The sequence below is a fragment of the Malurus melanocephalus genome, unplaced genomic scaffold (assembly GCF_030028575.1).
Source record: "Malurus melanocephalus ecotype Western Australia unplaced genomic scaffold, MMel_1.1 scaffold_23, whole genome shotgun sequence".
Taxonomy (NCBI): Eukaryota; Metazoa; Chordata; class Aves; order Passeriformes; family Maluridae; genus Malurus; species Malurus melanocephalus.
Window position 1 is genome coordinate 180149 of NW_026623255.1, and position 23084 is coordinate 203232.

Here is a 23084-nt window from a genome sequence, read left to right on the forward strand (position 1 = left end):
ATGGGCGCCCGCCTTCTTGGCGGCGCTGCCAATGGCGCCGCCGGGTGTTGCGGCAAGATGGCGGCGTCCAGGTGCCGCGCCGGGAGCAGGCTCGGGGTCGGTCTGCGGGCGTGAGGAGGCGGCGGGAAGGGGGAGTCATGCTGCGCGCCTCTCTCCGACAGGTGAGTGGGGCCTCCCCGCCTGCCGAGGATGCCGAGGAGCGGGATGGGGGTGCCCAGGAATGGAACGGGCTCGCAAGGTGACTGGGGTCTTCTCGTGTCCCCTCTCCCCGGAGCGGCCCGGGAGAGCGCTTCCCGTGGGCTCTTCCCTCAGCGGGGATCGCGCTTTCTCCCCGTTCCGCCCCGGTGCGGCCTCTGTCACCYGGCTGCCCTAAAAAGGGGGTTGCGCTCTTAGGTGTCGGCGGCGTTGAAGGAAGGACGAGTCACTCCCACGGAGCTTTGCCAGCGGTGTCTGGCCCTCATCAGAAGCACCAAGTTTCTGAATGCCTACATTACTGTAGCGGAAGAGACCGCTCTGAAGCAGGCTGAGGAAGCAGAGGAAAGATACAAAAGAGGTATGTTGGTTTGTAAGTAGTGTCAGTGTGTAGAAAGCTTCTGTGGAGGAGCTGTCAGTGTTAGACCTTTGCTTTTTAAAGGGCGTGTCTTGGCTTGATTGACTGTTGGGGGATGAGGTTTCCATGGGTGCTCGTGGATGTACACTTAGCATTTAGGAGAGTATTTAGTCCAAAAATCAGAGGCATAAACCTGGACCAAACAAGGCCTCTCGAGCCTCTCGAGCAGCACTGCGGTGCCTGCTGCTTCTTTCCTTCAGCAGTTATTTGGAGTGTGCAGCCGACAAGTGCCATCAATAGGCAGATGCAGTGGTCATTCACAGGCCTTYTGACTGGGATAGGCAAACACTTGGCACAGCCAAGTGGGTTTTTTATTAAGAAAGCAAATTAAAATAAAGCTTCATTAACTGCAGTTAATAATTGGTGAACAGAGCTGCTTTCAGTCCTTTATCTGCAGCRTTTAATGGCTGACCGTCCTAATTTTCCTTTGCATTTCAAGAAAGATAGGAAAAGTAAATTTTCACCTTGTTTTCCTCTGTAGGTGACACTTCCTGTCCTCTGGCATCTTAATAAAATTGCCAGCCAGGGTGTTCTGCTTCCTGATGTAGGCCCTTTAGGGCTTTTTTTTTTGGTGGCATTGTTTGTTGGTTCATTTTTTTGGATGATGGATAATCAATCACTTGGGAAAGTTTTTCACTGCTTCAGTAATTTTTTCAGGTCCTATCTACTGTGTATGCCACATAGGTGAGTTTATGGCTCCCAGYCTAGTGATGGTGCAGATTTAGCAGCACCTATGGCTGAAATAAGCACTTTGTGGTCACACTGGAAGAGGGTCGCACTCCTTTGGGATAGCCAGYCTGGATGAAAGCAGCTGCCTGTCTGGAAGGCTTAGACACATTTGCTGAGCTCTGCTTTGTAAGGTCRGGTCTGGTTTGGGCAGAGCACTCAATGCTTGAGTTGGAATGGAAGATGGTTCTTGAAAATGGAACAGACAACCACCAAATGCCAAGTGGAGAGCAATCTTGCTTCCAGAAACTGCCCAAAGGGACATGTAAAATAAACAGTAACTGATGAGAGCACTGTATTTATAGCACATTTTGCTTTAATCTCTGTTCTCTTACAATCATTCCTAATACAGGTCAGCCACTGGGCATTTTAGATGGAATTCCTATTGCAGTAAAAGACAACTTTAATACAGCTGGCATTGAGACAACATGTGCCTCAAATATGCTAAAAGGTACAGTAAAACTTTTAAAATAAAATCAGATATTTTGCTCTTTAGAGGGTTTACGGAGTGGAGTCTTCCAGAAATCCAGGTATTTTCAAAAAATGAGCTGGAGTCATTTGAGGAAATACATTTATCCAATTTCACCAGCCAGGGTCATTTGGTATTACAGATGCATGGTTTTCTTCTTCTGAGCACATTGTCACTTTATATTTGCATGGATTTAACACAGTTATAATAAAAACCTATATGCTACAATAAAATGGTTCCAAAATTCACATTTTCCTTCACATTGCTTTTRGGTCTAGAGGAGAGCAGTCAGTATAGTTCTGCCTAGCAAAATACAAAGACAATGCTTTTTTGTTATTGTTCTATTTATAATTGTTGACTTAAATAGTTTTTCCATATGGCTGTAGGAAGAGTAGACATTAACAATCCCAGTATACAAACATGTTCTTTAAGGCACTTTAAAAAAAATTCCTAAACTCACTGTTTCTATTAACATGCCATGAAAGTTTTCGAGGCATTACGAAGTTTCTACAGTAAAAGCAGAAGTAGAAAACRTTTCTTATTTCTGCTTTATTTTACACTAGGTAAAACTTTATATTAATCATTGTGGAAGATAGCACAAGTAAATTAGCAGAACTCTGATCAAAGTTTTTTTTTAATAGGAAAAGAAACAAAATATGACTTTGCTGTTGTAAAAATTGTTATATTACCAGAGATGCTTTTTCTTAAACCACATCCTCAGACCTGTTGTGATTGATCGCAATGAGTATTAGGAATGATGTCCTTGTTCCTGATGAAAGTAGGAGTGGAGAAACCCCTGTCAGGATTCACAAAATGATTGGTTACTACCTGAGATCCCATGTCACTATCATAGTTCTCATCTTAGGGTATGTAAGGTCTAAGTGGTACTGACAACTTAAAAATGTTCAGAGTAGCTACTTGTAAAAATAATTTGTATCTCACCAGTTGCTCTTAATGGTTGTGATTGTTTTCAGGTTATATTTCTCCTTACAATGCTACAGTGGTTCAGAAATTACTGGATCAGGGAGCTGTGCTTTTAGGCAAAACAAACCTAGATGAATTTGCAATGGGGTGAGTGATGTTTGTTATTTTTAATGTGTGATTGTACATGAAATAGCATACACAGCATCTGTTCCAATCTACCTGYAATCCTTAACTCCTGTTTCTGTGAGGTGAGACAATAATGAATACTTACTGTGAGGGTACAAAGAGCTGTACATGAACTTCTCTATGAACATTTATAATGTTGTGTAAATGATACAGACGCTGAGTTTTGCGAACATAGTGTTCAAATGTAGCTGTGCTYGAGAGGCAGGAAGTGATCCAGCCTTTGCAGAAGGCCAAGGACAAGTGGCCTTCTTCTAAATTCAGTAGTGTGTTAGTAGAATTGGTCACAATGCAGTTAATTGCTGCCTTTTTCACTCTCCTTACTGATGGCTTTTTGCCCTTAGGTAATTATTATCATGCCTCCARTGGCAGTCCCTGCTTTCTGCAGGTCGGCCACTGGGGTAGTTTGTGTGAGTGATCCCTGACTTGCAGCACACAGTCTAATCTAGAGCAATGCTTTTAAGTTTCCTAAGCTTATGTTGGTGACTTTTTGTCAGGAGCCCGTTGAAAAATGCTCTTACAAATTGATTCTTCCACAAATCAGTGAAGGCAGCCAAACTGTAGCAGAGAATGGCATTGARCTGTTAGGGATGGGAATCACTGCTAGGTCTGGAAAGTAGTCTTGGGGACTTTAGTTACCTATGAAAAACAGTACGTGCTCTATTTTGGTTTTATAATAATTAAGCCAAAGTCAGAGGATTGRTTGGAAATTCACATGGATGGGAATACTTTTACTGTATTGTTTTGAATAAAGTAATTTCTGGGTAAAAAAAGCTATTCCTCAGAGGAAGRGCAGACAAAAAGCTTGGAAAAACCTGATTATGCAGTATTACAACTGGTCTAAATTCATTAAAGCACAGGATTCTCCGAAAAAGGCTTATTGCCATACTGGCTTCTCATTTCTGGTCTGAGTGTTTGCATGATCTCTTGATCAGGGAGCAKATCCAGCTCTAAAGTAATGATGTCCCAATAAGGATGGTTTTCAGTTGCTGTCAGATGCTCACTCTGTCTGATGATTTGGCTGATAACACTGGCACCTTGGAGTCAGCTGGAGCATGGGGTGGAGCTTCTGMGGAAGGAGGAAGGTACCCCCTGCCCCTGCTTCTGGTGGCAGCTTACACTTGGGTGACCACAAACTGACTGAAACCAGTTTCTGAGAAGCCAGTCTGGCATTTTGAACCAGTGAACTGTGGCCTCCACAGAGGGCTACAGGGTGAGTGATAATGTGTCATTTCAGAGAAGTGCTTGTTCCTGATATTGTGGAGCATTTTCCCCACCTTTAGCAGCATGTGTTTTTCCCACAACTGTGATCTTGCAGGGTTGGGAAAATRTAATACTTTTGTTTTGAAGTGGATGTACTCCCTTACTTTTACACAGCTTAAATAATTTTTACATCTCTGTGATTGCATTCTTTTCAGTTGCATTAGCAGAAGCTAGAAAGAGGTACCAGTTCAGGTTCTGTGTCAGAAATTTGTGAAGGGCTATAAATTTTATAGTTGTGTGTAATGTTGTTGAAGTTTTGCATACACCAGTCTTCTTAGGTTGAAACTGAATTTATGAGGATGATGGATGAGGAATTGGATTTAAAAAAATTAAATTGGTGAGTACAGTCTATCATCTGTCACTTCTGTCTGTATTTGTCCTGTCTGGCTGTCTTAGATCTGGGAGTACGGATGGAGTATTTGGACCAGTCAGAAATCCCTGGAGTTATTCAAGACAGTACAAGGAAAAGTCTGTCMCAAAATCCCATTCTGAAGACAAAGAGTTTAACTGGGTAATAACAGGAGGGAGCTCAGGAGGCAGCGCAGCTGCTGTGTCATCTTTCACATGTTTTGCGTAAGAGGCTTTTTTAATTGTCCTTCACTAAATGTCTCCAAATATGTTGGAAYGTTTTAATTTTATAACTTTCTTATCAGCTAGTATGAAATAGAGTTATTGGCACTGGCATGCAATTATTTATCTCAGCATCCCTAGGTTATTTGTGGCATATCATGAAACCAGAATTAATCCATGCAGACCAATTTAGGTGTACTCATTTCCAGCATTACTCAGTGGTACGACCACTTCATACTGTGTGAAATGAAATTATAATGCCAGTAAAGGAGTGACAGTTTTATTCTTATTCCCACATAATCTCTTAAAAAGTCTTACAAGGCTTGTGACACATCCTCTTCCTCACTAAGTGCATTGCACAGATACACACTGAAAACATAATTCAGCAAATTAAGATATTCCTTAATTTGTAACAATACCCTCCTTTGTTTTTAYAGCATAGTTACATAACAGTATATGAGATTTGGGACCTAAAAGCTTTCAAATCCCTGATTTAACAAAACAGTACAGAGTACTTACTACATAGATACTTACAGACTTCCTTGTTTTTGGTTAGAAGACTYTTTTAATCTTGGGGTGTTTTTTAGGCAAGTGTATATTTATGGTTGTTTTGAGTTCTTTTCCTAAAGGAATTTAAACAAGCTGGATTTTTTTTTAATAATAATGATTAACTATGAAATAGCAATGCTTTATTTAGCAAATCAGTTGTCTGTACTATCTTCCCCATCTGACTGTTAAAAGAATAGTGATCCCAAACYTTTACACTTGCATTTTATAAACCTTTTAGAGCTACATATTGGAACGTTTTATAGAAGGTTATTTCAATTGTACTCTTAAGTGGAAGGTGTTTAAAAATGCTTTTTAGTTACTTTATTCTTGTTTACCCATARGCTACATTACAAGTATCTATTTTGTTGTTGAAATATTCTTGCTAATGTTGATTAGAGCTTTTTAATTTTTTTTTCAAATTATGTATCTTTTCATCTCCTTACCCTTTACTGGGATATAACCTACTCACCTTTTTTAATACTGTTGAAATTGAACTCTGTATGGCCATTCCCAAGGACTGCTGGTCCTTATCCTGAGCCAGAATGGGCTGATCCCAAGAGGGTCGGCACCTTTTCTTATGTAACTGGGCTCCCATTTTGCACTGCTCAGCATGTTGTCAGATCAGGGAGATTTTTTGTCAAGCTATTTTATTGCCTATAACCTATCGTATATCCTATATGTCTTTCAAGAACCGGGAATGCTGCTAGTCTTTGTATTTTCAATTTGAGATTTGAATGTCTAAAAATGCAATAAAATTGAGGATATTTTATATCAACAGAAAAGCTTTGAAAAAAATTCYACTTGAGGAAAGTCAATTGAATTTGTTCAGTTATCTCAGAAAGAAATGCCTAGGGGAAAAGTCATATACTCACTTCAATGAAAATTATACCTATTTCTGAAGTTTGAATTGGTTTTGGCTAAGATTTGAATGAAAACTGCTTTATCTTTTTAATGCTGCGTGAGTTAAATTTATTAAAAACAGAAGAATAGCATGTTTCATTTCAATGCAATTTTTGAAATGAGAAATTTTATTTATAAAAAACAAAGTTTCACGTGTGAACCAAAAAAGGAAATCAACTTCAAAATAACAATAATAATAATAATAATAATAATAATAATAATAATAATAATAATAATAATAATAATAATAATAATAATAATGTGTTTTGTTTGTACCTAGGCTACTGTAAACTGGGAGTTCTTATCCAGTCTTTGTAGGTTTGGAAACAGGAAAAAAATCTTGCTCTTTATTTGTATACTGGAAAATGCTGATTTATGGTATTTCATAGGATTGGCTACTCAAATAAGATATTGGTATTTAAAGTGGTACCCTAAATCACATGACATGTGTTATTTGAAGTCCACAGTATTGGAACAGACTAACAGAGAAGGCAGAAGGTATTTGGGGCCATTTTCAGATGGGGCCATTTTCTGAGTTCTGCCTATCTGCTTCTGCTTTGTGAAGAGAACTGAACTCCTAGTGGCTAATTCAGAGATCCTAAGAAAAATCAGAAAACAGATAAAAGTATACATAGGGAGCAGACTGAAATTTAGGCTGTGTTTTTATGACTTCTGATCTGGAAGAAATCACAGAGTTTTAAATTCATGCATCTTAAGCCACATATTCTTATGATTTGGAAATGTTTTGAATTATCTTACTAATGATGATCCTTTTGAAACCATAGAGCCTTAGGGTCAGACACAGGAGGATCTACCCGAAACCCTGCTGCTCACTGTGGTGTTGTAGGGTTAAAGCCAACATATGGACTGATCTCTCGCCATGGTCTCATTCCTCTAGTGAACTCCATGGATGTGCCAGGAATCCTAACCAGAAGTGTGGATGATGCAGCAGTTTTGTTAGGTATTACTGTGTCATATGTCTTTGTTTATAATATTTCCTCAAAACAAACTGAATTCTAACTAATGTGTGTTTTTCTGCTATTAACATGTCATGTCATATTTCAGGTTCACTTGCTGGACATGATCCTAAGGACTCTACCACAGTTCAAGACAACTTTAAGCCATTTGAACTACCTAATTTGACTGATGTCAGCAAGCTCTCAATAGGAATTCCAAAGGTAACATTTAAATCCTATTAACAGTTGTGGACAGGGACAACTCATAAGACACCTAACAAAAAACCACTTGTGTCTTGCCCACCACCTCCCAGTYTCCCATGGTTTGAAACAGTGAAGACAGGACAAGCAGCTCCCRGAATGTGTGTGCTCTGTTGCTTGTTCAGGCAATCTGGAGTGAGCATACATTAATGCATCGTCTAAAACATTTTGTCATCATGGTGGGGAGCACTGTCAGGAACTTCAGGGGAAATGGGGATCTTYAATTCTTGGTTCTCTGTTGCTCTTTCATTGGTCACCTTCGTGACCTCAAGTTGCTCTTGCTGTCTTCCCACACAATGACCTTGGCAGTGGTTTGTGCAGAGCTTTGAGATACTTGCCTAAATGACAGTGTGTTAATACAGAGCAGAATTTTAAAGGCAATTGAATGGCACAAGGAGCTGTGATTTGCAGAGTTCTAATAAGAACTGAAAGACATCTGTAATTTGGCATCTGATGTATGCAATTTAATCATGTTTGTAACTATAAGAGTGCTTGAAATTTAGGAACAAAATTTGGGACTTCAGCCTGTTTTTAATTTAATAAAGGCTCTGCCTCTGCCTTCAAAGAGGCAATATGAACAACATTTATTSGTTGGATTCTCAGTATTGAAATCTAAGCTAGAACAGGCACACCAAAAGATTTAATTTGATAAGTAGAGATGTCCACTGACCAGTTATTCACAATCTGAAATGCAAAAATTACATGCCTAGAAAATTGATCAGCTGYGTACTGTTTAAATTTTAATAAATCTAAAATGGTGATACTGGTAAATTATCCTTTGGACAGATTTTTTTACTGCTATAGATTATTCTGAATAAATACACGAATACATTAAACTTGGCTCATAGCTACTCAGAAATCAGACAGCATTATGACTCTGATATTGTGGGTTAGAACTAAAGCAAGTATCTTCAAAAATAGGKAATTTTAATAGAGTAGCTATAACTTGGCTCTGAGACAGAAATRTAGTTAATCTAAACCTTTTCCCAAACCATTGATTGTAGTTGTTCTTTGGTGGGTGGTTTTATTTGTTTCACTGAGGTGTGCCAGTTACCACTGGTGTGCTGTGGCCATTCCTTTTTATCTTTCCTGCTCACAGCAGGCCTAGTTTTAGGATTTAGACCTGAAGAATTTCTACCCATGACTGCAGAGCAGTGCGGTACAGTCCTGATAGATAAATAAGGGGGTAACCAGGCAATTAGTCCTTCAGAAGAAACTGCTGAAATTCCATGATTTGTGATACATATGTTGATACTACTGAGATGAACATAATACTCTTAAGAAGACTGAATCCTGTTAATTTAATACTCCTTGATTGTATAGGATTTAGTCGATGCAAAAAGCTTTAATAAGTACTTTAAATCATATATTGGTGAGGTAATGTTTTCAGTGCAATTTTAGCAAGGAGTATTTGTGTTTCGTTTGCTATTAGAATTAAACCAGTATGTAAAATAACTCCTCTTCTTGTTTTTCCTCTAAGGAATATAATGCACCAGGGCTGTCTAGTGAAATTCTGGCTCTYTGGTCAAAGGCTGCTGACCTTTTCAAGAATGCAGGTGCTAAAGTGGTTGAAGTGAGTCTACCACACACTCGTTACTCAATTGTCTGCTATCATGTGCTGTGCACAGCTGAAGTGGCATCAAATATGGCCAGGTTTGATGGACTGGAATATGGTAAGGCCTTTGAAAAAACCTTTTTCTCAGACAATAGAAACATTGCTGGATGCCATGTAGAAGTGTTAGTTTTCATAGATGTTCTTTTCATGGTTGGATGCTTGATGTTATTTYTCCACAGTGGAAGAGAGTAAAAGACCTTATGCAGATAAAAAAGTGTAAATAAATACATGCTTTAATATATTTCACTAGTAAGCATWTCAGTGTCTGTGCTCAAAATCTAGTTTTAGTATTTCCATAAGACAGGAACATGTTTTGTTGTTTTTCCAGAACAGAAGCATGTCAGACTGCAGCAAACAGTGACCTCTTGTATTACTATGTATAACCTTACCTGATGTTACTAAATCTTAAGGATKACAAGTATTAATATCCAAAATGCCTTTTCTTTTCAGGACACCGTTCTGACACAAAGGAGTCCACTGAAAGTATGTATGCTGCAACACGGCGGGAGGGCTTCAATGATGTCGTAAGAGGAAGGATTCTATCAGGAAACTACTTCTTGTTGAAACAGTAAGCAGAACATCTTGAATTTCAACTTTGCCAGATTAACAAGTTTTTGAGCAAATGGTGATTGATTGTTCATCATGGCATGAAAAAGAAATTATCCTTACACTAGTAGCTGATTTGTATTTTTATTATTGGTTTAGCTCTACAATACCTAGTGAATTGTTAATAATGAACAAAAATGTTTTCCCTGAGTCTTACCAGTGAGCCTCCTAAATTAAATAAGTAAAACGACTTAGTGGTATTTTTTCCCCTACCAGAGCATTATTGGCATCCATTAGTTAAATTAGACAGAAATCTACCCTGTGGTATGACACTGAAATCATACTGAAGTCATTACTGTCTTAGTGTTAAAAGTTCTGTAGCTGTTAATCTCATTAAAACTGCATAGAAAAACTGCTGGTACATCGTAGGAAGGTCTTCTAGAGAAAGCCAGAGACAAAGCAATTAAATTAACTGCAGCTCTTTGCCTCAGTGTACAGGGAAAGAGAACCATTGGCAGAAGTACTGATCTGATGTCTGTACAGAAGTCAGGGTTTTATCCACCTCGTGTAGAGAAGCTGGTGTGTGGATCAATTTTACATTTTTAGTTTTCAATCCTTATCCAACAGTCCTAATTTATGTTAGTCAAAGTGCTGTTTTTCTGTCTGAATTTGTTCAAATACTAACAAAAATATTGGGCACATAATCAGTCCCTGTAGAGCACTTGCTTTGAAAGAGCTCTGTCAGCAAGAGTATTCATTAGATGTGACTTCTAATTGCGCTCAGAGACAGGAATGTTGTCAGTCAGTCTGTAACAACCAGCTTTTATGGAATGCCGATATTCCTGCCAAGTGTGCTCCCTTTGCTTAGAACTGTCCAGATCAGTTTTCCAAAAGCTGCTTTAAAATTCACATAGTTAACTCTTCTGTGAAGGAATGATTGGACAGGGCAATTGTGTCCCTATTCTACMGTAAATGACTTTTGAAGAACAGAGTGCAGGGTTCAGAAAGCAGTCTTGGAATAAGTAGTAGATAAAACCCGTCTGTGTCTACTGCAAATGTTGCCTTTTACAGGTTATTTTTATCTTGCTTTTCAAAGCTTTAMAATAACCAGGTAACTGTTCAGGAAGTTCTGTTTAAAATCTTTAGGGACAGTGTGSACAAAGGGATCAAGTCCTCCCTCAGCAAATTTTTAGACAACTCCAGTTCGGCYGGGAGTGTTGAACTGTAGGAGGGTAGAAAGGCTCTGCAGAGGATCTGGACATACTGGATCAATGGGCTGATGCCAACTGTATGAGTTCTTCAAGGGCAGGTGCTGAATCCTGTCCATGGGTCACAACAATCCCAAGCAGTGCCACCGGCTGGGGCAGAGTGGATGGAAAGCTGCTCAGTGGAAAGGGACCTGGGGGTGCTGGTTAGCAGCAGCTGAATGGGAGCCAGCTGTGCYCAGGTGGCCAAGAAGGACAAAGGCATCCTGGCCTGTATCAGCAGTAGTGTGGCCAGCAGGACCAGGGCAGTGATTGTCACTCAATCAGCACTGGTGAGGCCACACCTCAAATCCTGTGTTCAATTCTGGGCCCCTCACTGCAAGGATGTGGTGGTGCCAGAGTGTGTCCGGAGAAGGACAATGGAGCTGGTGAAGGGTCTGGACCACAATGAGCAGTGACTTAAGGGAAATGGATGTGTTTAGACTGGAGAAAAGGAAGGGCCTTATCACTCTCACTACAACTACCTGAAAGGAGGTTGTGGTGAGGTAGGAGTCAGTCTCTTCCCCCAGGTAACAAGTCATACGTAGGAGAAGAGGAAATAGCCTTATGTTGCACACCATGAGGTTTGCATTGGATATTAGGAAAAATGTATTCACTGTAAGGGTTGTTAAGCATTGGAACAGGCTGTCAAGCGAAGTGGTGAACTCCCCATCTCTGGAGATGTTTAAAAGATAATGTAGATGAGGCACTTAACTTCAGAAAGTCCTAAACAGCTGGGGTTGATTTCTGAAGTGAGTGTAGGAAAAGGTCTAATTCATTATTTAATTTATTAACTTGGATCAGCTGTTTTATTATAACCATTTTAGTTGCTGTTTTTCGTAATCTTAAATCTTTAGATTACTCTAACAAAGTGGGTTTTGGACAGTTTCAGTTGTTTTATCTATAAACACTCAGGCATGTAGCAGTTGATAATACACTCCTCCATTTTTCTTTTCTTTCTCTTTACTTTTTTTTTCTTTCCTAAATAGCTGTGGGCYTAGAGGACAGTTACTTTTGAAACTGGACTTTGAATTTAAGGATTTCACATTTAYCAGTTCTGCATATGAAGTTAAAAGGAACAATAGACATAAAGCTGACTAATGTCTTTCTGCTTCAGAATTGTGTAAAGACAGAAATCCATAGACTACATGTTTACATAAAGGAAGAAAAAATGTGTAGGGAAAGATAAGGTCTTTTTATTGTTCTACATAGAAGTACACTACAACTACATATGTAGTTTTAAATCCGGTTGGAATCCTTTATAGATGATGGGACTTTTTCATATCCTTCAAATATCTTTCTGGATTGAATCCTAAATGATGAATTCCTGGTTTTGAGACGTGTAGTTCTGGAATTTTCCAGACTTTGCTGTGCTGCCCTACAGGGAAGTTAGGTCGGTATCAGCTTTTCACACAGAGGATGGTTGAGCACTGAAACAGACTTCCCAGGGAAGTGGTCACAGCACCAGGTCTGACAGAGTCRTGCCCTCAGACACRTGGTGTGACTCTTGGGGATGGTCCAGGAGTTGACTCGATGATCTTGATGGGTCTCTTCCAACTCAGCATTTTCCACAATTCTGTGAAATTCAATATACAGTTTAGTTTCCAAATGAAAGTGTTTTTATTTTTAGTTAATTATTGTTAAGTAGGTTTTGTTTTCCCTTCACCTTTCTTCAGTTGTATGCCCTCATCTCTTCCTTCTCTGACARCTTTGCTGCTATGAGAGCATAAACACGTATGTGGTGACTAAGCTTCCACTATATCAAAAACTCAAGTACCAGTATGAGTCAAAATTTTATCCAAAAGGATTACCGGGCTTGTCTTCTCCACATTAACTAAGAAATTAAGTTCTGTATTTTGGGAATTAAAGTGTCAGGCCGTTATGTCCATATTCCTTTCTAGGAACTATGAGAAGTACTTTGTCAAGGCACAGAAAGTGAGACGTCTCATTGCCAATGACTTTGTGAAGGTTTTCAGGAGTGGTGTTGATATTTTACTCACTCCCACCACTCTGAGTGATGCAGCACCATACATGGAATTTATCCAAGAAGACAACAGGACCCGYAGCGCTCAAGATGACATCCTGACACAGGCTGCAAACATGGCTGGTGAGTAAGGACAGCAACTCAACTATCTTTTCCTCTGCCTAGTCATTTTAAATGTCCAGTCCCTTTAGCTATTTAATCTTATCTTTAGAATCAAGTTATTTCACCCCTGTGTTTTAATCTTATAGTGACAACCAGGTATAGGGGTAGTTTATTGAATGCTTGAAAATGTAAGACTRGATTTTAAAGTGGGGTGCCTTGGAGCTGAGTGTGGGCTGCAGGTAAAACAAATCTGTTCCAGAAACAGAAATCTCTGRAAGAAAGCTCTAAGGAGAGCTGATTATCTTTTTCAGAGTATGCTGACTCCTTAAATCTCTCTTAATTCATTTATTGTGATCATCTAGTATTCAATTAATTGAATCAAATTATTTTAGCTAGTCTCTTTTTTCTACATTGTTTTTTTTCTGACTCTCTTAAAATTGATACAAAAATTAGTCTTAACTAAGGTTTAGTAGTAAGTCTTGCATATGTATTCTTTTTCTTTCAGGACTGCCAGCCATAAATGTTCCTACAGCTCTTTCAGAGAGAGGCTTGCCAGTTGGGCTTCAGTTCATTGGACGTTCATTCCAGGAGAAGCAGCTTCTCACTGTAGCCAAATGGTTTGAAAAACAAGTACAATTCCCAATGATTCAACTAGAAGAAGTAAAGAGGCATGACAATGATGTCTTTCACCATCAGAAATCTGCATCTTTTTCATAGCACAGGACTTGCTTGTCAGCTAGAGAAGAAAGCTGTGGAGATGCTAAAAATGTATTTCTKCAGTTGTCTTTTGCAGAAGTAATAATCTGTTTTAACAAGATGTTATTCAGTAATGTGATGGAATCACGACAGCTTGTTATTGTGTAATTAAGGCACAATGAATCATAAGGTAAACATGCCTATGTTATTAGGAGCCATTTCTTACTGATATTAAAAATACAATTGAAATTATGGATCTTATGCCTGTGAAGCTGGTTTTTTTAGCCCCAGAGGGTGTGTAAGGTATCTGACCAATTAAAGAACTAACCTGAACTTTTGTTTGAAAACTTCATGGTTGCCAAAGGGCTTGGTTTCCTTCTGGAGTGTAGACTTCTATAATGACAACAACCAGACAAGCTCTGTTGGAACAAAGGKATCCAGGATCTGCTCACCAAGAGTTAAATACAAAAGGAAACAAGGGGATAACAGAACCATAGAAACCTTTAGATCAGAAAAGACTTTTAAGATCATGAAGTCCAACCCAGCACTGCAAAGTTCATCACTCAGTCATATCACCAACACCACATGTACACATCTTACGTGATATGTATTAAGGTCATTGTGAGAAAGCTAAGTCACCCCTGCATTTAGATCCCTGTTTTATCGAAATTCAAAGTGTGGAAATTTTAGTTCATTAAAAAAAAAAAATAAAAATTCCCTGCTACTACTTAACTTGTGCAGGAGGTGAAAATAACTTCTGGGTTTACAAATCATGCAGATTATTCTGGTTGCATCCATGTAAGAATGATGAATTCCCCCAAATTTCTGGGGAAAGGTGTGTAGTAGTCCTTGAGTAGTTATTTTCTTCTTCCTTCTCACTGTTCTTTATAATCAGCACTTAAGTACTTACTGAAAGAGATCATCTTACTCAGTGTGACTCTCTGTAGGAGTAATACCACCTATTCCTTCATGGGCAGTCATTCAACACAATAGTAATTTGAACTGAATTTCCAAAACATCATCTTGTACACTGGAAGTACTTCACAACTAATAACCCTTTTAAATGTTGCAGTTTCCATTTCTGGAAAGTTAAAAACATGAAGGGTTAAGTTTGTAGATATATTTGCATCAGATTCACTTTCAGTCATAGTCTACAGCATGCACAGAAGTAAAAAGTATAGAGTAGGGAAAATGGCTAGGGTGGAATCTCATGGAACATAAAGGATCTTTGTGAATTACATGTTGTCATGTACTGCATTGTCATCCATATAAAAAAGAAAAGCCTTATTTCTAAAAATTGCAGATGAATTGGTGAATTTTCCATATGCCATGGTGAACTTTTTCAATACCTTTCCCACACAATTAAAATGGTACATAMCTAAAAATCCCACATTTAAAAAGTTACATTTTTTAATACTAGAAATCAAGGTACAGCCTGTTTGCAGCCTCACTCTACCTGACTTTCTCTATAGAGCARRTCTTTAGGGAACTYATTTTTTYTTTTAGTGGRTGWTGATGAATTGATCCCAGTAAAATAYTTTYGCTGTTGTCTTGTTCAGTAATTTRGGTGTGCTGTAATCATGTAKCTTGTCTTACAGCAGCTTGCTGACCAGAGCCTTGGTGAGGTTATCCAAGTTGCTGTACCTGGATATATGCTTGGAATAGCTGCTCTTTGATCTGCAGTCATGTCCCAAGCCCAGACCTAMCACTTGCTGTTTCTGAAAGCAAAGGTCAGTGCCTTTGGCCCAGAGTTTGAGATAGAAACCTGGCTGTGGAGAGCATTCCTGGAGAGACATGAAATACCTTGGAGTGTTAGAGAAGACAACAAGCTGAGAATTGTGCTTTCCCTTGGAAATTWATTCTCTGCTGACTTCTGACCCACAGGAAAATCACTGCTTATGTTTGGCAATCTTTCTCTTAAAAAWTCCTATGATATAAAGAGATAGCTGATGGAAAAACTGGATCAAAGCATAGATCCTCAGTCCATGTTTCCCAGGCATTTAGAGGAGGGGTAGGTGAAGGGGAACTGCCCTATATCTGCACTACTTMTTTTTGAAGTTTTGAGGGGCTTTGATTTCAGTCTGCAGAACCCTCTWAAGGAGTGTTCAGAAGATCAGAGCGATGACCTGTTCTGACACRGGTCCTTCAGAGGCTCTGCTGCTGGCAGATTTCTGAGCACAGAAAAACTGTGTGGTGAAATACACAGTGGGGGAGGTACCAACCAGASAGACCCCATTCTTGGCATTTGTAGCTGCATGTTAGCAGTTGAATTAAAGGTTGTAGAGACTTAAAAAACAAACTCCTGGGTAGATACTTACATTTCTTGGCTATCAGAGTCACAGCAGCCCAACAAGGTTTCTGCCCTGCTCCCACTCCTCTCTGGTTTGCCTTTTTGGGCACCYTGTGCCTAATGCTTTCTGTCCTCCCCTTTCTAAGGCTGGAATTTCATCAAACCAGAGGAGGGAATTTRGGAACCCATTTGGTCAAGCTGTTTGAGGATGTAAGCAAGAGTTCCTTACACTGTGCAGGAGAATAGCTGACTATTGCTGTCTTCATATTTAAAAAGCTGATAATTTACTCTGAGCCCTCCAATTGTTCCCAAAGAAGCTTAACACCCCAGCCTACCTATAGGTACTGTGGCTGTGAGGGGTATCTTGGAGCAGAGCTTTATGCAGCTGCTCCCAGTGCCAAGTCATGGCTCCAGAATTACCAACAGAAAAGTTTCTGTGCCAGCTAATTAGACTCTCAAAACCCTTTGTTTCAGAAAAAACGGAATTCCAAGGAGCAGGAAGGTCTGGAGGTAAAAAATAAAATAAAATAAAAGGAAAACCCCAAAACCCTGCCTATACAAACATTTTGTACAGCTGTCTTGAAAAACAAAACACTGGTTTTCATAAAATAATAGAGTTGGAAGTTTCATGGCATTGCAGCACAGCCAATGGGAGGTAGGTGTAACCTTACACACCGTGAGCCCAGATAATTCCAATGTTTCCTGAAAGAAACAAAAGCTAGAGCCTTAGCAAACAAGCAATCTGTTTTTTGGCRCAAATTGTTTTTTCTTCAGGTAATGAGAAACTGTAAGGACATTGTATCATGGAAAAGTTATCTTTGAGAAGAAAATTTTTAAGAGCTTTTGCTTCAGATATTTTTGAATACAATTGCAATTCAATATTGCACTTCATGCAGTTTCCACAKGAGTTTTTCCCTCACCCTCTCTGAGAGCTCTCGAAATAAGGAGAAATTCAAAGCAAAATTTAACCTGAGTGCTGCTACTTCTGTTTGTGTATTTCTCAGTTGCCAGGTATCATTCACTTAGTAGTAACAGCAAATTCATTGTAACTTCCCCTTCCATAGGGCTACTTGTTTCTCTGTGAGTTTTATGATTYACCCAGGAACTAATCTGTCTGGAAAGCTGCAATAGGAATGGGCTTTGCAGCCCTCTTGGGGTATCTCACAGGCTCCCCCCTCACCTCTGCCCCCTAGAATACTGACAGCAGTACCACTGGACTCACAACCAGATGGACAACCAAAAAGGGAGCAAGAAGTGTGCACAGGGTGCCTAAAAATCCCAGCTGGAGTTACATGGCAGTCATACTTCATGTTGAATTGATGCCCACAATACCAGCAGAGAGGGCAAGGAAATAAGCAAAAAAGTCAGAGGAACAAAAAAGTTTTATCTAAGTTGGTTATTTTTCTGTTTCAAATAAAAAAGAAGGTATCCAGTTACAGGAATGTTAGAAAGGCAGCAAATGAAAAACAAAATCTTTTAATTAGCTCACCACACCCTCAACTGATTCATGTCCAGATGCAGTTAACCAATGCCAAGCTAACCTTTCTTTGTCAGCAGGAGAAAGGGTGTTTTTTCCCACCCAGTACAGGCATCCTCATGTACTCACTGCTGAGCAGCAGTGAAAGGTGTCTTTAGCTCAGAGGTGCAGGGTACTCAGGGGCAGCAGCAGGAACCCAGCCAGRGCATTTTGCCATGTCTTGTGCCATTTTACAGCCTGGGCTCTGGTCGGATACCCACGCAGTAAGGGTGAAGGAAAGCGCTGCAGAGAGTCACAAGCCAAATCTGCTGCACAGTGTGTGATGAAATGGACTTCAAAGAGCTGGAAATGGAATCTTTTTCAGGTGAAGAGACTGTTCTTGTATGCCACCATGTGTGACAGCCAGTGCTGAAGGGATTTGCATGTCCTGCCTTGCCACACTGATAGTGACACGTGGCACACAGGTTCCTGTCATGTGTGCCAGCTCAGACACCTGGGGCACCACAGGGATCCTTTGATAGAGACCCTTTCAGGGGATGGTGCATCATGGTGGGAGWGGAGAGGGCAGAGGACAGCCTGTCTGAATGGCTGCTGTGGGAAGGTGTGAGAGGTCAGGATAAAGGAGCAGSAGCAGAGGCAGTAGGTGGTCAGTGCTGGCTGGGCACCTGCCTGCACTGTACTGTGAGCTGGGACAGCTGCTGGGTTGCTGCTGCTGTCTGCTAACACCAATCCCAATGGGGAGACAAGCTCCTGCACTGCAGTGTGTGGAGGAAAAGCACTAGGCACTTCCTTGTGCCAGCCAGGAGGGCACGTTTCAGCTTGGGAAGTGACACTGAGAAGCTCAGAAAGGTCTAGGCAAACAGAAACATCGGGAGGTGGAAAACACACAAAAAGAGGAAAGGATCAAGTGTCATAGAAGCTGGTAACTCATTCAAGTAGCCAAACATGGGAGAGGGAGATTGACGAGATAAAGGAYATAGGGATGAGGAAGCACACAGAATCTCAGAATATTCTGAGCTGGAAAGGACCCWCAAAGCTCATCAAGAAGTAGTCTGGTGAAGGAAGGGSCCTGACTTCATGTTCCTATGTAGGAATCTTTAAAGGTGGATACCTTTTATAAATTGTTCCTCTCTGAACAGACAGGCAGCTTGATTTAGTCCAAGACCAGAGTGTTTAAGACTTGCCTTTGCAAGTTTTTAGTGCCAAAGTAAGTGCTACKCAGGCATTTAGAATGACTGACACAGACACACAAAATACATGTTTAACAAAGATCAAAACATGTGACTAACAATACACTTCAGGAAGCCTAGGAACACACAGCAAAAGGGAGCATATGGGCTTGATTTCTCTTCATAGACAGCCATTTCATACAGTCAACTCCCTGATTAAAATATAACAAGGATTTTTGGTTTCTTCCTTCTATTAATATTCAAGAAGCTTTTGTTTAAAAACTTAAATCACAGCCAAGCCACACACACCTGTTTGCTCAAGGCAATATTGTTCTTTTGTTTAAATATGCTTTCTCGCTCATTGTGTTTAATTCACTTTTGCATTTATAGAGCACAGTTACATTCTTCCTTAGTGTTTATTCTGCCAGAACAGCTTACTCCTGTATATTAGAGTGCCCTGTGCTAATACCTGTAGCCATCCACTGCACCTGCTCCAGCTGATTTCGTGTCTTCCAGCACAGGTGACAAGTATTTTAAAGGCAATTCCAAATGCAGTTTTATGAGCACATAAGCATTAATATTTCCCTGACACTCCTTAAAATTTTTTCTCCAGAACACTGGAATCACACTTGTCTTTTACTCAGCCACATTACACYGTACCTGTAGCTTAGAGGCAATTTATGATTAACCAATGCACTCCGTTGCTTTCAGTGGATAAGCATTTCCTGTATGAGCTGAGAGCTCATTATTAAGCCTCTAGGTTCATGACCCTGCACTCCTTCTCGTCACTGCTATTCAAATTRTCAGAGGTTTCCAGTTTTTCCCGTAGAGCCCAACTCTCCACTGTTTTGACAGTAACTCCCAGCTTCATGTCATCAGAAACAAAGAATGTGTCCTTCAAATAACTTTCCTTATCAGCATAACTTTACCCTCATTGCAATCATTTTCCAAGCTACTGTTGCCAATGGACTAATAAAATCCAGCTTTTCTTGTGTGGCCTCTGTAAGTCTCACCTGTRCCCTGATGAATCATGTAGATGCAACCACTTATTGAGAAATCTAGATAGAGGCTGAGGAGCTGCAGCCTTTCTTRACAAAAACTTGTGATTTCAGCCCCCTGGCTTGCTTTGAAGGCTAAAGTCAAACGGAGTCCCATTGCAATAAACACTGTGCATGGATATCAAGAAAAGAACTTGCCCCTGAAAAGAGCTTGCATCTATTATGCATCTATCCAAAACCCCCATAAAAACCCCAACAAAAAAGCCACCCCAGGATAATGAGCTATTGTATCCACAGCACTGGAAACATAAGAGCCTGAATGATCTGCTCTCAATTGTGGACAATGGAAACACGCTGAATCACTAAACCCAAACCTTCAATAGGCAAAATGCAGCCCTGTCACTAAGACAAATTGTTAATAGCAACAATGAGGCTCGGAACAGCTTGTATGGAGCCAAAGTGGCTCTCATACTTCAGCTGAAGTTCATCCAGAGTTGAACGGGGAGGTCTCCAGATGGTCACTGCGACTGGGGTTAGAAGGAGGGACCATTATGTTACTTTTTTGTTAATACACAAAGTATAAAATTTTGTTTGGTGATGAAAATTAAGGCTTACCCCCAGAGGAGTGGACAGGATAAGCCATGAAGGAAAATGGCAACACRTACATAAGGAAGATGATACTACATTAAAAAGATGTTGTAGTCATATAACTTTGGCAGAAAAGTAGGGGGGGAAGCACGACTGTGTTGCAAAGTTGGTGCTGTGTTTTTTTTTCACACCGCATGTAAAACCTTGTAATTTTTTTCATAATAGAAAATGTCCAACTTCACAGTATTTAAACAGACAAGCAACAAAATCCTCTATTGCAGTCCCAGTCAGGAATGTGACAGGCAGAGCGATGTCCACATTGTTGAAGGGAGCTGTAAGCTACACTTCATTCCAGGTCCTCCGTTTAGGGTTGTATTTGTGTCTGTCCCCTGTGCTTCACAACCACACTGATGATGTCAATACAGCCTGGCTCGGGAGGAGCACAAAATACCTCAAAAGGTCCTCTAAAATGAAGCATCATCTCTGAGTCAATCTGCCCACTCCCACRGACACACTGCTTGCAGACAAGTGGAAGTAGGAAGGTGCTGAACTCCACCTGCCTGGTTATACACATCAGAGAACATATTTAGGAGGAAAAGCTGCCCCTGAGAGGGCTGCCCAGCACACCAGGGCAAAGTCTATCTTTGGAGAGATTTGAGGGCAGATCTGGTACCCCTCCAGAAGGGTTGGTTTCCAAGGACTCAAGGAGAAATTTGTGTTTCTTCATTTCCCATCCCGGTCTTGAATCTTAAMTCAATCACAAGGTTCTCAGAGCACCATAGCCGTGTGCACATGGACAGTGTGAGGAACTTATAAAAGCCCCAAAAGTTGTATGAAACACTGGCTATGCAATCAGGGCAGTAACATGTCCCATGGCCTGCCGTGGAGAACATGCCTAAACATTACCAGGCTGGAACAAAAACTCAGCTTTGTTTATGCCTCTTTGATTTGGGACTTAAAGCATCCRTCTGACAGAATCACTTACAAAGCCAAAAAAAACAAAAACATCCACTCTGCATTGTAGCCAGCAGTGCTGAACATCTTTGCCCCAAGACAGTCCCACCTGAGGGCAGCCCAGCAGGACCACAGCACATCCTGGCAGGAGAGACTCCATCACAGAGCAAGCAGAAGCTGTCCTGATCTCCAGCCAAAGGGAGAGGAGATTACACTTCCTAGTATCTCCCTTGGGGGAGGAACTTGGTGAAACACACTATTCTTGAACAAAACTACTCTTTATTTTGTCCCCAGGATATGTACYGAGATGCTGCAGGTGGCCAAGTGTATTTTTCTCCCACACAGCATGTTTTTCTCTAAACTCAAATTTCCCTTTTTTAGTACATGCCAAGGGAGGGAAGAATAGTGGTGAGGAATTTGTGGCATGCCTTAAAAAAAATGAGGGAAGAACAAATGGAATACCAAAGGAGGAAATAGTTTTTGCAAGCAAGTTAGCAAAACATTGAAATGCCTTTGCTCTTCAAGTRCAGTTACATTTACAAACAGCCTGATGAATGGGAGGTGTTGCTCCAGTTCTATTGCYTCAGTGAGACCAAATTGGAGCACTGAAGGATTAGGACTAGATCTAACCTGCTTTGAACCTGGTGAGAAACTTCAGCTGAACATGCACTGAAAGAACAATGTAACTGAAAGTAAAGAAGATAATTATTTCCTTTTCTTTTTAAAAAGTGAGACCCTAAGACAAATTATGGCATAGAGGAACTTTAGGGAACTACTGCTCTTCTCTGTGCAGCCTTAGTGCTTTTTGTGTAGAGCATTCCTGACTCCTGCTCTTCACCACCACTAAATTTCTTCCATTCAAACCCAAGATTTCCTAATGAAACTGGCCAACAAATATGAAATCCATTGATAGACCTGAGGTGATGGAGAAGATCTTTCAGAATGCATTCTGCTTAGTGTAAATGCAATGGTTATGCTGTTATAGAGAAGGGACTAAGTGAATAAAGTAATGGGTGCTCTTCCCTGTAGAGTTGTCCAAAACTTCCTTCTCCCAGTGTTCTTTACCCTGAAAGCACAGACATTTCCCAAACCACTGGCTCTGGCTCTCATGAGCAAATTCACTAAACAAACCTTACATTTCCATGCAGTTTATGGGTGAGAGAGTGAGTATTATTGAATTACCAACACCTGAAGCCATTTTAGAGCATGCTTCAATCTTATTAGATTGAAGAGAATTGAACTCATCTCAAGCTCCAGTTCTTACAGGTAGAAATTGCTGTCATTGCCTTAAGTATCTGCACAATGTATGGGTGGGGGACAAGAAGACTAATTACCACTTAATTTTTCTATTGATCTATTCTGTTTTTAAGTCTTTTTTCCTAGAACCTGCTTCAAGCACTAACCTTTTTCTATAATTACCACTAAAGAACATCGGCAAGAAATAGTCCTGAAAAATTATGAACTCTCCAAAGATGAAATCTGAAAATGAGTTTCATTATTCGTGAATAGACCTTGGAGATATCTGTTTCTATAAGGCTAACATTGTCATGTCCCTACCCACATGCCACTCTTAAACCATCTGATATATTTTTCTATTTTCAATATATTAGTCTTTACTAATAGGTGGGAAGGTCTGGTTTCCTCTGCTTAACTGAGGAAGAACAGCTGCACAGGGAAACTGAAGAGGTAATTTTTTAAACTGATCTTTTTCAGAGGTGACTTAAGCTCTCATGTCACTACTTCAGAAAGCTTGGTCAGGCCTCGGAATGGAGGTTGCCTTTCAGGAGTTTGATGAAACATTAAGAAGATCAGTACTCAGAGACTTCACTTGAAGTAAATTTTTCTGACTATCCTGCTGAAGGAGGCTTTACTTATTTTAATGTTCTATACTGCTTTTGAGTCACTCCCAAGTATCAAATACAATCGAAGAAAAAAAAATCACTCTACAACTCTAAATATACAGTGGCAAGGTTATAATATATATCAGCCACCTCTTATAATGACATTACA

At 40.1% G+C, this 23084-nt stretch overlaps 1 protein-coding gene across 1 annotated transcript; it reads left to right on the plus strand.

Annotated features, from left to right (window-relative positions):
* The first annotated feature begins 20 nt into the window (after window positions 1-20).
* QRSL1 (glutaminyl-tRNA amidotransferase subunit QRSL1) lies at window positions 21-13867 on the plus strand. Its single transcript, XM_057390127.1, has 11 exons — window positions 21-161; window positions 394-553; window positions 1689-1787; window positions 2780-2876; window positions 4572-4748; window positions 6980-7155; window positions 7260-7372; window positions 8892-9084; window positions 9477-9594; window positions 12718-12923; window positions 13408-13867. Exons 1-11 carry the CDS (start codon window positions 138-140, stop codon window positions 13617-13619), a joined length of 1575 nt encoding a protein of 524 aa, XP_057246110.1. The 5' UTR covers window positions 21-137; the 3' UTR covers window positions 13620-13867.
* The last annotated feature ends 9217 nt before the right edge of the window (window positions 13868-23084 follow it).